The sequence below is a fragment of the Gasterosteus aculeatus genome, chromosome 4 (genome assembly GCF_964276395.1).
Source record: "Gasterosteus aculeatus chromosome 4, fGasAcu3.hap1.1, whole genome shotgun sequence".
NCBI classification, from domain to species: domain Eukaryota; kingdom Metazoa; phylum Chordata; class Actinopteri; order Perciformes; family Gasterosteidae; genus Gasterosteus; species Gasterosteus aculeatus.
The window spans coordinates 16,913,165-16,927,764 of NC_135691.1; the positions used below are offsets into that span (position 1 = coordinate 16,913,165).

Below are 14,600 nucleotides of genomic sequence, written 5' to 3' on the forward strand. Positions count from 1 at the left end.
CGAACCAGTAGGATAGGATGTGGATGGATTCCACTTAGGGAAGGCTGACAAACGGTGCTGAGAAACTGCTTTACTGCAACACAAAAATAAAAGCCATCGAAGCTTAAAAGAGTTGGAATTATGACACGTCAGAATGTTAGCAGTGAAAAAACCCTCTTTTGAAGCGTTACTTTCCGAGCAGAACAAACTCCTCTGTTGTTTGTGAGCAGCAGGTCTGCTGTCGTCTTCACTAACTGCCTCCTATCAGCCTCTCCAGCAAGGTGAGGTGACATTACACTACACATCTACACACACTGGTTGTCCCTCGCTTCGCCTCTTTGCTGCCCCCCCTTCCCTCTTTCCCTCCCTCCCTCCCTCCCTCTTTCCTTCCCTCCTTCCCTCCCTCCCTCCCAGCCCTCTTTTCCCTCTGCCTGCCCGCCCGCTCTCCTCCTCCATCTCGTTCTCCCCACACCAAGCTGTGGAGAGGCAGATAAGGAGTTGCTTTACCATCTAATTAAATGTCGTCATTGAAACATTGCTTCAAAAAAGCCCGTCGTTTCCACCCAGCGCTAATTGGTCTTCCACTAGCATGTGTCCTTTTGTGTGTGTGCGTTTTGGCTTTGTTGTGCGTATCCGATGCTCGTAATTTAAGGTCAGCACAGCAGGCAACGGTTTTCAGCCAATAAGCTTAAACAAATTCACTTTGAACTTCTGCTTAGTGCTGAATGGCTGAGCAACAGCTAGCTGTTAGCTAGTGAAGAGTCCTAGCTAACAGATAGTGAAACATTTCTCCTAAAATAATGTTCAATGGAGTGGTGATATTGAACTTACATTTTTTGAATGGCAGACACTTTCCTTGTAATGTATTTCAGTTTTGCTCTGAATCTGCAGAATGTGAAAATAGATTTTCTAATTTGGAAACTTGTTAGCACTAATATGGCTGGAAAACACACACACACACACACACACACACACACACACACACACACACACGGTGTAATAGCCAACCTTTCGCTGTCACTTTCTTCCTCAAGCACACATGCACACACATACACAAAAGCAGGTTTTTATAGAATTTTAATAAATCCATGAGAAGTAGTCTCAAAAGTCATTTATCAAACATTTAACAGTGACTTATCCATTAAAGGGGGCGAGGGAGGGATAGAGGAGAATAGATTGAAGAAGAGCAGCTATGATCAATGCCAGTGGACCATATAATTGCACCAGGAGTGGTTTAGCTGAAAACATTAGCCTTGTTTTCTGATGGATCACATCCTGGAGCCGGCAAGCCAAGCTAAACACTTCAATCTGCATTAGCAGGAGCCCGAGTCATCCATCTATTGGAGATGTACCACCAAAACAAAGGAATGTATTCTTCACCAGCTGATGAGTCGATAGCAAAAATTCTGTTGTTATTTTAAGAAGGAAGCCCTGAAAAAACCTTGTCTTTTCATTGTACTTAATATGTTATGTACAATAATCTCCTTTTGAAAGCAGATCTTTTTTCTATTTTTTTAAGAGAACAAAGACACATACGGTCACGCATAAAAATAATTCCTACATTCCAACAATGACCAACATTGACCTTCCATTGAAGCTTTAATTTTAAGTCTTGCCAAAAATGAGGAGGGCAGCTCACCCTCATGCCACGATGAGTGAGAGGACCGGCTTCGAGAACCGTTTCTCCCCCTTCACATTTTTTTCACGATGTCACATTACGCGTTAAAGATTCATTGTTGCATATTCTGTGTTCTCTGTATCTATTAGAGTTCATTTACGGCACATGTTTATTCCTGTGTCTCTGCTGTTGATTTTGAAGTGCTAATCTGCCTCGGTGGAGTTAAAGGCTGAAGGGCCCGGACGCCCACACAGGTGTTGCTAATTAACCTGGCGGATTAGACGTGTTCTCGCGTTGAGCAAAGCTTTGCTGAGAGCTATGTTGGTACCATGTTGCCACTCACCTCCATAATAAGAGAGGTTGTTGGTCGATAACCAATAAAACTGTAACACATGTCTCTAAACATCGTCAACTCGACTTGCTTTTCAAGGACAATCTGAAGTAACTCAATGCGGTCCCTCCCTGAGCTACTCTTCTATTGCTGCTAACAGCACCTGCTAACCGTTAGCACACAGCAAATAAAATGTATATCTGCCATTTCACTTATCATTTACTCCGTTCCCATTATTCACAGGCATGAATATTTATCGGTGTGGTTCCTGATCAATACTGTTACAATACAATCTGTTTATTTTTTTTATTTTGTGGTCTAATATTTTGTCTTTCTTGTTTTCCAAGTTGTTCGGCCTATTTCTCTCCTCTCTTTGTTGGACAGCAGCGAGCCAAGTCACCTCAGCTGAGGACTTTTTAATATCTATATGTAGACGCAGAGCCAGAACCTGGATACTGGAGGTCTTCTCACTCACCGGATGTTCCCCAAATCCCCTCGTCACGCTGTGGAAACTGCCGCCAATACAACGTGTGGGTAGAGTAGGCCATGGTGTGATATTGTAAAAGGAAGGTCATTAAATCCGACCGAGGTAAACAACGTATGCAGGAGGCGAGCAGCGGCGCGGTGGAGCTGCTGGTCTGGATGACATCTGTATTATCCGACGAGGCGAGGGAGATTCGCCTGTGTGATTAATTGCGAACACAACACCACCTACACACGCCAACGCACACTCTGTCTCTTATTCACAGAAACCCCCTTTGTCAATAAACACATGCTGACATACCTGTATTAATGGAGACAAAAAGGACTTTCATTTGCTTACACACACGCATACACACAGGTTCTTTAATTAGGGAATAAAAAGAGGATGACTGACAGCCGTGCGTTGGTCTGCTTGTGTTTGTGCCGCTGTGTGTGGTCTGTCTGTGTGTGGCGCTCAGTGTGACGCCTGGGTACCAAATAAATAAGTGCCTCTTGAGAGGGGGGGCAGCGGGTAGAAGGTGAAGGGGTCCTTGGTAGTACAATGGGGCATCAGATGTGTGTGTGTCCCTCTATACATTCCTGTGTTTGTCCACCAACACACACACACTTACATGATTCCCACAGTGAATGAACTGAATAAATCCTCTCTGTCCAACAAAGCAATGGCATCGCTTTTTGCAGCTGATGCCATTGCTGTTGAAACATCATGGTAGGTAAAAATATAATTTGCTGTCAAAACATCTGAGATGATGCTAATCGTCCTTTAGTTGGGTTCCACTAGCGTTTTGCTAACAAGTGGGACGTCTGCCACCGGTATTTGGCAGCGGTTTTGTCTCTTCAGGTGTAATGTGCGGCCGTTGGATCGTCTGATCTTAAACAGGAGAAGAAGAAGGAGACTCTTGTTTGTGTTTTAGGACGCTGCACGAGTGATGTAGAGAAGAGACAATGTTAGCGGCAGCGAACTGTCAATCACATTCAGCTTCCTCTGTGAGCTATTTGACTCGTAACGGACGGCAATGGACTAAATGAACATGCGGTTTTGAGAAGCAGGGGCATTTTCACATTGACAAGTAATTCGATTTTTTGCTGTTTAAAACAGAGAAAAATGTGTTTAAAGGACCTCCCATATTGGCTTCTGTGGGCAAAACACGAGGTTGATTTGGACCCAATAACAAAACAAAATGCAAACAAACCCATATTTTCTTTTGCTTAAGACGTGTTCTGCATTTTGCAAATAGAGTGACAATTCATAGAATCATCTTCTGAGTGGAGAGTCAATTTTAACCTAGTAACTGTTCTGCCTTCGATGAGTTGGAGTTTATGTTAAGTTAACTGTCAAGGTTTGTTTATTGTTTCAGGATAAAATAGGTGTGGTTATTTTATTTTGACATCTGTAATTAAGCAGGAAGTAGTAGAGCGGAAACTGCAGAGGGCTTAATCGCAGCCGTGTGGCACCACATTTACAGTCCTGTGTTGGTATTCTTCAGAAAGCAATGGCTGTAAGTGTTTATGTTCGTTATGTGTTTTATGAGGAAAAATAGTGACTTTTGTTACGTTTCCCTACTTGAGTTAATTAAGATGTTTTGTATTCTCTTTTACAGTTTCACTCTAATTCAACGGTGCCGATGTCATATGTATGCGGATATAAAAAGAAGCGAATGCGCTGGCATTCCTGGCTCTTGAAAAGGAGGTTGGGTATCTGTTTATTTATGTTAACGCTTTTTGAAAGAAACATCATCACGAAATACTAAATCATAAAACAAGCGCCGCATTGACACCATCAGCACTCTCACAGGGGCCCAGCGTTGACCCCTGACCGGTGACGGTTCAGGAGCGGTGTGCTGCTACAGTACTGTGCAGACACCCCGTTTATCTGCCCCCCTAATCAGCTGGACCCGACACTCGCACACGTCTGTCTGCCCTTCAACAAACTTTCTTCTGATATTCCAGACAAACACACTAAAGCAGAACAGACTCGAGGTGTGTGATTACTTCAATGCACTCTGAGGGAGCACTAAACCTCCCGTTTTATCACCCTCCTTTATACTTCCCCTCTCCTTCTCCCCCGCTTTCCTTTCACTTCCTATGGCTCATCCCCCCTTCTTCCTCTCCTCCCTCTCTATGCAGTTTATGTCTAAATCGGGGATTTGGGGGTCTTAAGAGCTGAGGTGTAAAACACCGGCTGGTTCTCCGTAAGCTCTTAAGAGGAGAAACTAATCCAACACTGGCTCTTTTTTTTTTACTCAATAGCACTCCTCCCCCTTAATCAGCCTCTCCTCTTCCCTTTTCTCCTTTCCTCCTGTCCCCTTTTCTCCCCTCCTCCATTATCCACTCTCTCCTTCTCTCACCTTCTACTGTTTCATCATCATCCGCATCATCGCATTTTTGAAGTGAAAGTAGTCTAAATCAATACCAAACTCTCCTCTCGACAAAATGAGACCAAACAGTTATTACATAAGCTGATCATTTAATAATTCATCGCACCCACCAAATAACTCAGCCACCATTGTCGTTAGCTGGCGTTTCCTAAGCGGTCAGTGTGCACCATGGCGAGGCGTCTCTGAGAAGCCTTTTGGATCAATTAACCAATCACGCGTCCCGTTGATCTTGGGCTTTGGGCCAACCTTCCTCTCCCGCCGGCCGACGCCGGTAATGTCAGGGAACAACACACCGAACAAAAAGAGAGGAAGTAAATAGAGACGGGCTGCGAGAGGCCGATGCATTCTCCCGTTACGTCTCCCAGAGAACTAAAAGAACCAAACAAAAAGCAAAACAGAGAAGCATCGTTTTCTGTCTCCCCTCCCTCCTTCTGCGATGCTCTCTCGCCCGTCTCTCTCATCTTCCCCGTCTCGCTCCCATACGTCTCCCTCGCTCTCCTTTTTATATTCATAGGATTTTAAAATGTCTGTAATGGCCCTGGTAGATCAGAACACTCCTTCTTCCCCACTGTGTGTGTGTGTGTGTGTGTGTTTACGTCCCTGTGCGTGTGTGTGTGTGTTTGTGATTTGCATATCGTGGCTATGCTCTGATTGGCAAACTGGCAACGCAGCGCGCAGTGGGGCATTTTTTATTAAAAGGCCCCACACACACACACACACACACACACACACACACACAGACGTATATAGAGTTAGGAACAGCCACTGGCCTGTGTCAGAACCTAATGAATAATACTAAAGAGCGAGCAGTAGGGGTTCACCGTGTATTGTTTTGTACCGCCAAGAGTAATAAAGATTTTTATCACCATATTTTTATGAGCTCCAGACATGAGCCGTTATGGAATAGTCGCATATCTTTTTTTCTTTTTATCGTCCAAGATGAAGTTGCCTTGTTATTCATTATATTTTACTGGTGGAGAAGTAGAAGCATTAACTAGGATGAGCTTCCTGGAGAATAGATGTCACTGCGTTGAAGCCGCGCGGCGTCATCAATCCCACATCACCACCGTGGTCATTACGGGATTGTTGACTTAATTGATTATGAAACCACTTTGATTGGCATAACGGTGGCCACGAATGGAGCTTTTTAAGCCAGAGGCCCAACCAGCTAGAGTTCTGTAAACTGATTCTGATGTACGTGATGTCATCCATTGCTCTGAGGACTGACGTTTTGAAGCCTCGGGTTTGGGGATTGTTCATCGCAGTCTTGACTACCGTACTGTCCATTTGACTTTAAATGGACCTTAATTGAATAATTGTACATCGTGATGTATTGAAGACCACTTGGAAGTAGAGATTGAAACCATAGACTTTATGGCACAATATAAAACAGCCACCTTCTTTGGTAGCATAAAAAAGCTCATGAAGCTGCTTGTTTGTTAAAATCAACAAGAACTTAATTTCTAACATAATTTACTTTAGAAGGAGGCATCCTGTACAGCTCATACCTTCATCGTTTTAAGTGCATTTGGCTAAAATACTTCTGCAATTTAATTCAGTTCCATCTGAATACTTCTTCCTCCACTGCTTATGCCTCTTTTATTCCAATATCACACACCACTCCGGATTGAAACCATGAATCAAACCCTCAACAGCGTGAACCAAGGACACCGGCTACACGCTGCCGCAGCCGCTTTCTACAGCAGAGACCCCCGCGGCCGGCTATCAGCAGGCGCCGCCCCGGCCTGGAACCTCCGACCTCAGTGCGGGGCGGAACATTTAAACGTCCAGCCGGCCGGCCTTTAGCTGTCACCCGTGAAGTGGAGGGGCGGGGCGGCGGTTTATCGAGGAGCCAGAAATGAGGGCACTCTGGAGGGGCGGCGATGAACACCGTCGGCCTCTTAAAGTGGCGGCAGAGATCGATACTCATCATGCGGCTAATCCGGCCGAAAGAGCTGTACTGGTAATCCTCGGGGCCTCCAATCATGTCGTCCAGCTCACCGCGCTGTGGCAGCCGCAGTCATAAAACCAGCACTCTGTGCGTGTCTGTGCGTGTGCTCTCTCTGAAGCGTAAAAGGAAACGGAGCAATGTACCTTGACTTCATCAGTGGCGTTTTAGCAGAAGCCGACGAGCTGTTCGCTGGGTGCCGCTCTCTTCGCGCAACGTGGCCGCTTAGTCATCCGCCGCCTCGCCGCCTGCACCAGTTTAGGAACACAGAGTGGCCCCCGCGGGCGAACCAGGGGCCCGCTCTGCTGTTGAGATATTGACCCTGAAAGACTCTCTCTGCCTTACCAGGCAGCTATTGCTGTGATGACGCCCCGGCGCTCTGATGGGAGAACCAACCCCCGTCATGCCACTTGGCTACGGCGTATTCCTCCCCTGAGCGCCCCTCTTCTCACCGGCCACTAGCCAGTGGATTGTGATTCCTTGGTTTATTTTGTTTTGGTTTCTAGAAGGCCATTTTATGATCATTTAATCATCGTTGTGAAAGATCATCATTTGATCGCCCCATCTCTCTCTGTGGAGGCAATAAGCAAACTTTCATTGAGTCGCCTTGGAGGAGCCTTCATACGGTGTCAGAGATACCTGCTGTCTATATGCATCGCCAGGCAAGATGGAGTTGTGTGTGTGTGTGTGTGTGTGTGTGTGTGTGTGTGTGTGCATTCATGTTACGTCTCGGTCGTGAGTTGACAAGCAGCCGGAGGGAAAGAGAGGCCTGATGGGTATTATGCAAATGCAGCCAGCTGTTTGCTGCATTGGCAGGAGCCTCAGAACTCTCTTCTAGTTCTTCTGGAATTGAGAACATTACTGTTGCTGCGCTCATAAAGTGCAGAGTGAAGAGGTATTTCTACATGCCGTAATTTCCTACACACCCATCTTTCTACGGCGTTCTTACCGCCGTTCCCCCAACGGACGCACACCAATCCGACTGCACGGCTACGATAAAGGATGGACGAACGGGGAGAGCCTCCCAAAGCATTTGTTGACTTCTGCAGTGTGAAGTGAATTATTCCGAGGCTCCGGATTTACGGCTCAGTGGGAAACCAAAAAGGTTTCATGTTATAGAAACTCACGTTAACTCTGGCGCTAATTGGCACCGGTTCATCGAACTCATCAATGCCTGATGTGGCAAATGGATGTGCAGATTAGCATATGACATCATCTCGGCACCATCCAACAGCCGCCAACGTTACGTGTTCAACAGGCCAGAACTAGAGCTGTTGAGTTATTCCAGGCCACTCCAGGCGACAGATTTTTTCGAGAGGGTCTCAAAGCGAGCGGGATGGGCCGAACCGTTTAAAAATCTGAACACGTCTGTCTTTGATCTTTTCAGGTACGAGCAAAAGAAACATACTAAAAAAGGACATTTTTGGAATAACAAAAATAAAAGAAACACGTCCTAATCACAGAGGTCTCAAGCCAACCCGTAAAAGTGGCGTCATCTTTTCCGTTCCTGCATCACCTGCTGAGTACTTTCTGCGCGGATGGAAGCACGTCGACAGACCTCGTGCTCAATGATTTGCGGAACGGGTTCATCTGAATTCAACTCCAGCCGACGCCTGCTTCCGCAACCGTAAGCGCAGGTGTGTTGCAGTGCACTAAAGGAACGATCTCCTCAGGCAAAGAGGTGGCAGCAAATGCTTTCTCAGAGAGTCGAATTGATTTGGTTGACGGTCGGCCTCGTGGCGATTACCTAGCGGAGGTCTTAGTCTTCCCTGCTTCTTATTTACCGCTACATTAGCAGCGGGTTGCACCTCGGATAGAAAAAAAAGGCCCAACGCGGCGAGCCCTCAACGCGGTGTGAAATTACAGCGGCTCTGCACTCCGAGGCCTCATGTAAATGAAAGTTGTCGCAGCGCTGTTGCAAGTGTCACCTGTCACCTCGGTGTTTACCCCCCTTCTCTCCCCGCAGACACACAAGTTTATCCACTCCGCCGGAGTTGTGCGGCGTGAGGGGAGGTGGATGACAGCAGGACCAGCTCAAAGCGCTTCTGGTTCTTCTTCATTATCAGATAAAAGGTAAAAGGTAAGATAACCCCCAGTGAAATAAAATAATCTATAAGCCTTTTAAATGATGTCACACTCAGGTTATTAAATTACAACGGATATTTTTATGTGCAATGTGAATATCGACAAGACAATGTTTTGCTGAGTTACAAATTAAATTCAGAATGCTTTTATATTATTAGACCTCTTCAAGGTCAAGTTCTGGTTGAACCGGAGGAAAAAGCTCTCTCATCGCACGGGAGCCTCATGCAGGAACGCAAACTGGATTCTAACTGGTGGTGTCAGAACTGCTGCTGGTACGTGTGGGTGAAAATGCAAATGAAACGGATTAACAGCTGAACATCACACTGCAGGAGTCCAAGGTTGCACGGTAAAAGCACCCAGTGGGTGCGTGTGCTCGTCCAGAGGTACATTTCAGCCTACTGTAGCTGTTAGGAAACGATCCATAGTGTTATCACTCTCTCTCTTCCTCCCTTACACACAAGCACTGGAGTAACGGGCTCAGATCAATAACTCTATAGTGCTAACAGAAGGCTTCCACAGCAGTTTAGGGTCTTGTTGCCCACACACTATTTTGACACACACACGCGAAAATACTGATTATTCAACAGCAGAGCTGTGAGCCACACACTGGGTACATTTATTGCACCTGAGCCGAGTAGAAAACCATTAAATAGAAACTCAATGCCGCAGATGGACTCGGGGTGATTAGTCTGACCACTGTTACCGAGGGATAAGCCTCCAAAAAAATCAATGCCAGATACTTAATGTGGTAATATTGGGTAAATAAACAAACACCGAGTATTGAACTTTTATTATATGGAATAATAATAATGCAATTAGGGATATTGGGGTTAACTGTGGATATATGAGGTTGCATCTGGTGTCATGCATTGTAGTTAAATCTCATCTTTTCCCCCGTGTTTAGTGAGTGAGAAAGAGTGAGATATGATGTAATCATATGTGGTAGTAAAACTGTATGACTTGAGTTGTTTCACAGCGAAATGAGTAGATATTAGAAAATGATAAGCTCTTCTTCCAAACATAACCAGCTTATTACACATGATTAAAGACACAGCCGTGGTGTTTTTAGATGATGATGATGATGATGACACATATGAGTATATTGGCAGTCTGCCGATTAGCAATGGATTGAAGTGAGGTGAACCGAGATGCTGAGTAAAGGCATAATTTGCAGTTGCAAATGGGTAATAAATAAATTTCATATTGTGCCATAAGTATCTTGATTATATGGTATCGTGGAGCATCTGGTGATGCCCCCCACAGTGTTACCCCTGACACTGTTGACACCAAATGAGTGTCAGGATTCGCCAAGTGTTCCGTTCTGTCCTCTGCTTCCCTTGTTTGAGCTGCAGAAGGCGTCCAATAACTCGTCTCCCCAGAACAAATACAGCGATGATAAGGTGCCGTAATCAGTCGCTCATTGTCTCCCTCTATCCCTCCTTAGTCTCCCTCCCTTGCCCCTTTACGTTTCTTATCATCAGTCGCCCCCCTTCATCTCTCGCATCCCCCTCCTCCTCCTCCTCCTCCTCCTCCTCCTCCTCTCGGTTCCTGCATCCAGTTTGCATTTTCCTTCCAATAAATTCTCTCCTCGGAATAAACATGAGAGGAGTGGAGAACTAAACGGTGAGCGGGCCGATAGCGGCAGCATCCATGTGTGTGGGTGAAAACAAAGTGAGAGAAAAAACACTCACGGCCATGAATGTACTTACTCTCGTTCTCACCCCTCCGCAAGAAAGTGTTGAAAGTAAAGTAGATTTTAATTCCCTCCCCGTCTCCCTTTTTGCTTCCTCCTTCCCAGTGCCATATGCTCAAAGCTCCATCTCGGGCTCATTTGGAGTGCTGCATATACACACTCACACAAACACACACACACACACACAAGCTCTATCAAAGCACAGGAACAGCTGGCTTGCTCGATATGGATGACTACTCGGCTGTCAACCACACACATTTGCACACAGACACACACATCATCAAGCCTGGTGTTTCTTGCCATTTTAAAAGGGGAAGTGTGACAGAGAGACCGAGAGACAGAGAGAGAGTTAAGTAAGTGTGTGTGTGTGTGTGTGTGTGTGTGTGAAGTTTGGGATTGTTGACATTCATTTGACATTTCAATCAGCTGAATATTCTCCATATCGGTGAGTAGTTAAAAACGCAGCTTGTGTCACTGTTACACAACTCAATTACCGATGGTGAGCGCTGGTGTTATTTACCCCCGTCGCACCATGTCAGCTCACTTTATCCCCTCGGGTGCGAGAATCTGTGTCTGTCTACGGCTGTCTGACCGTACACTTTGTGGGTTGTGAAAACATATTAACATTTTCACTTTGGTCCCGGGACATTACACGAAGCTTCACATGCTGTTGATTAGTAAAAAAGTTGGAACGAATTTCATAATTAATTTTTCCGAAAGGCCAGCGGAGAAACCCGTAACATGGTTCTGATACATATGACTAAGGCGGAGAAATCCGCACGACCTAGTGCGTCCACACGAAAGTGGAGATCATATCTGGTCGATTCACGTTAACGCGTCATCTACGCTAGACGCAACGGGCGTGGCTTATCACCCTGAAACGGTTCAACTTTCCGCCATTGTTTTTCCTCCGCATGGACCTTGGAAGACGTATGATAGCTCGATGGCTCGGATCGGGGACCGGACCACACCGCTTGCACATCACACTTCTCTGCTGAGGGAACTGTCCCATGGCAAGACGGCGTATGCTTGAGCACGTCCAAAGGGCTATTTTAAGAGCCACACGCGTGTTATCATGGAGCAAACTTACAATATAAGTACGAGGATGTATCGCACCGCTCGGGGGTACCGCTCTCTGCAGCGCGCGAGTGACGACGGGGAGCATTTCAACGCTCATAGGCTATCGTGCCACAGCGTCACGCTGTTCAGTTGAAAAACGTTTTCTCAAGAAACGCGTCGCTCAACCACAGATTCGCGTCGCTCTCGTCTCATGCATAAACGTTGTATGTAAACCTGTGGCACGGCGCATACGTCATCCAAGGTGTGGGAGCATTTCACACTAAATAAATTGAAAAAAGTGTGTTAATTGAGAAACAAGAACATGTTGGAGTTCTTGAGGAGGAGGGCAGTTTAACAGCAGGGTTAGTAGCTACAGAATCCTACTTTTGTTCAGTCTTGAAATGAGGAACGTAACGTGCCTCCAGCAGCTCTTCTGGTGCTGCTTTTTACTCGTTATCCAGCCTAACAAGCTAGCGTTAGCTCGTTAATGACAGTAGTAAAGCGGCGGGAGGTAAAGACTAAAGACACGTTTTTATTTACTTGCCTTTTTTTGGTCCATCCATTTTTCATATTATATATCCTGTGCTTTGTCCCATATTGGTTATTGTCAAATATATTTCTGTGTGTTGTACGTTTTAATTTTTAACAGTCGATAATACGAGATGTGCTGGCATCGTTTCACAGCAGCATTGAGGGCTAGTAGCAGTGATTCCTACCTCCCCTGTGTGGCTGAGACTCAGTTTGGGTAGTTTGTTCTTGGCGTTCCCAGTATTCCCTCCGTAGGCCTGACTGTTGTTGAATCCCTCCGTGGCCGCCAGGGGGGGCTTAAGCTGTGGCGAGTCACTCGGCACCTGGTCCTGGCCATCCATTGGGCGGACGTACGCCGTCGGCTTCTGCTGTATGGCGATTGGCTTACCCGACAGGCTGCCGGGTGGGAAGGTGGGGGTGGTCAGCCCAGACGTGGGAGTGGTTAGACCAGGGGTGGGCGTGGTCAGAACCGACGTGGAAGCCAGCGGGGAAGAGGATGTCGAGAAGTGGGAGCCGGCCTCGTTTTCATACGGTGAGGATTTAAAATGTCCACAGTTTTCCGTGTTAGTGGAAGACTTAAAATGGCCCCCGTCCATGGCGGACGATCGCAAATTGCCACCGTCTGCGAAAGAGAACGGTTAAAAGAGAAAAAAGAGTAAAGAAATTACCATAGCAACACTTTTTTTATGGAATATATCTTACTGTGCTCTGTGCTGTCGGCAAAAAAACTACCTCTCCCAGATGGATGAAGCCAATCACAATAAAAGTAAATGATGTGGTTAGAGATCAGCTGAAAGATGTTGTTTATCATCGTATGCAGATGTTCATTTTCAGAGACCCTGCCCAAATAGGTGATTGACACTGAAATGATTCATCAGCACTCTTGGCTCCATCACATACAAATATTTTCCCGTGAATATCAAAACTCAAGAAGCAGTGTTTAAGTAAGCCACATAGGTATACTTTTAGGAAATGTGCTTATTCTTTACAAGAGATGAAGAGACAAGACGGCATGTCATGTTATTCAGATTGTCATCATAAAAACAGAATGGAAATATAATGTATATGTTTCCATATATATTCATGGTCGTGTATTTTTAATTCACAATGGACAATGGATTTAATCCATTTAAATGGAGCTTCGTGACACAAGTTTGTTGAGTACTTTCCATTCTAGAAGCAAGACAAGACAAGAAGCAAAGAGACTGGACGCTCTGATGAGAACCAACCTGACTGTTTCTTCCTACTTAGTGTTCTAACGCTATGCTAAGCTAACTGGCTGCTGTCTATGCAGTTAGCAGAACACAGAACGCGTTGTGTCGGCCCTTTTGTCCAACGTATTCCTTTGAAACCCTTCAGTGTGGGACTTACCTGGAAGAGGGAGGCTTTTTGATGGGTGTGAAGAGTGCTTTCTCCCAGAGGAAGATAAGGAAGAGGAGGACGAAGTGGAGGAAGAAGGACTTGAGTCGCCTTTGAGACCAAGTTCATCTTTGAGTGAAATGAACAGCTCGTCGTGCCGTTGCATTTGCTGCTCCTCCAGCAGAGACATTTTCCCTCTTCCACTTGCGGCCGGCGTGATTGGCCCGTGAACCACGCTTCCTCCCTGGGCGCCCGGGCCATGGCCAGCCCTAGACCAGTCCACGGAGCTCTTTTTAGAGTTCTGATGGGGGATCCCCGTGGTGCAGGGCGCCGACGCGGCCGTGGCGGGCGGCTGCATAGAAGTTGAAGATGAGGAAGATGGGTTTGCCGTCCTCTTGTCGCCGCCTCCCTCTGGCCCCCGTCCTCCTGCTGCTCCTCCTCTCAGGTCCTCGTTGAAAAGCTGGCACTCCGTGGCAGGCCTCTCCGCCGCAGACGGGGTCGGCGTCTGCAGGTTGTTGCTGCCTTTGGGGATTCCCACCAAGTGGCTCTGGTTAGAGTGGCTGGTTAACAGGTCCTTCATTTCCTCGTAGGAACCCAGCGTGTTCTGGACGCGACTGGCCAGCGCGTCACCTTTATTAGTCTGTAAGGAAGAAAAAAAGACAAGAGTGAAGGAGAGAGGGGGAGAAAAAGGAACATTACTTAAGTCTTTAAATTTTCCTTTTCTTCAGGCTTGATGAAAAGCCCTCTTTATTCTTTCGGAGTGGAGCAGCGCTAGACGGATGGGGTTACCACTGACCAGACATCAGGACGAGATGATTAATTGGAACACATGCCACTCTTAAGAGGGTACCGTCCAGGGCCGCTGCACTAAAAGTAATGGGGCAGGAATCATTATTAGCCCGACCCCAGATTCACCAGAAATCGTGGCTTGCAGGGCAGCACTGATGTACAGCGAAGTGGCACCTTCAGCCGCGCCAACGCCAACATGTTCCTCAGAATAGCTCGAGAGTTCCTTTAGTGTCGCCCACTGACAGCTTCATTAATGATGAAGCTGCACGTTTTGGAATGAGCACAAGGGCAGTCAGCGGGGGGGTTTCACTCTGCCTATATCTGGAACCGAAATCTCCCAAAAAATAAAC

At 46.4% G+C, this 14,600-nt stretch overlaps 1 protein-coding gene across 1 annotated transcript in view; it reads right to left on the minus strand.

Moving 5' to 3' along the window:
- Window positions 1–14,600, minus strand: part of aff2 (AF4/FMR2 family, member 2) — a 118,638-nt gene that overhangs the window by 64,460 nt on the left and 39,578 nt on the right. The window contains exons 3-4 of the mRNA XM_040174066.2: window positions 13,474–14,101; window positions 12,291–12,724 (exon numbers count right to left, since the gene is read on the minus strand). Coding sequence (XP_040030000.2) covers window positions 12,291–12,724; window positions 13,474–14,101 — 1,062 coding nt within the window. The remainder of the gene's footprint in view (window positions 1–12,290; window positions 12,725–13,473; window positions 14,102–14,600) is intronic.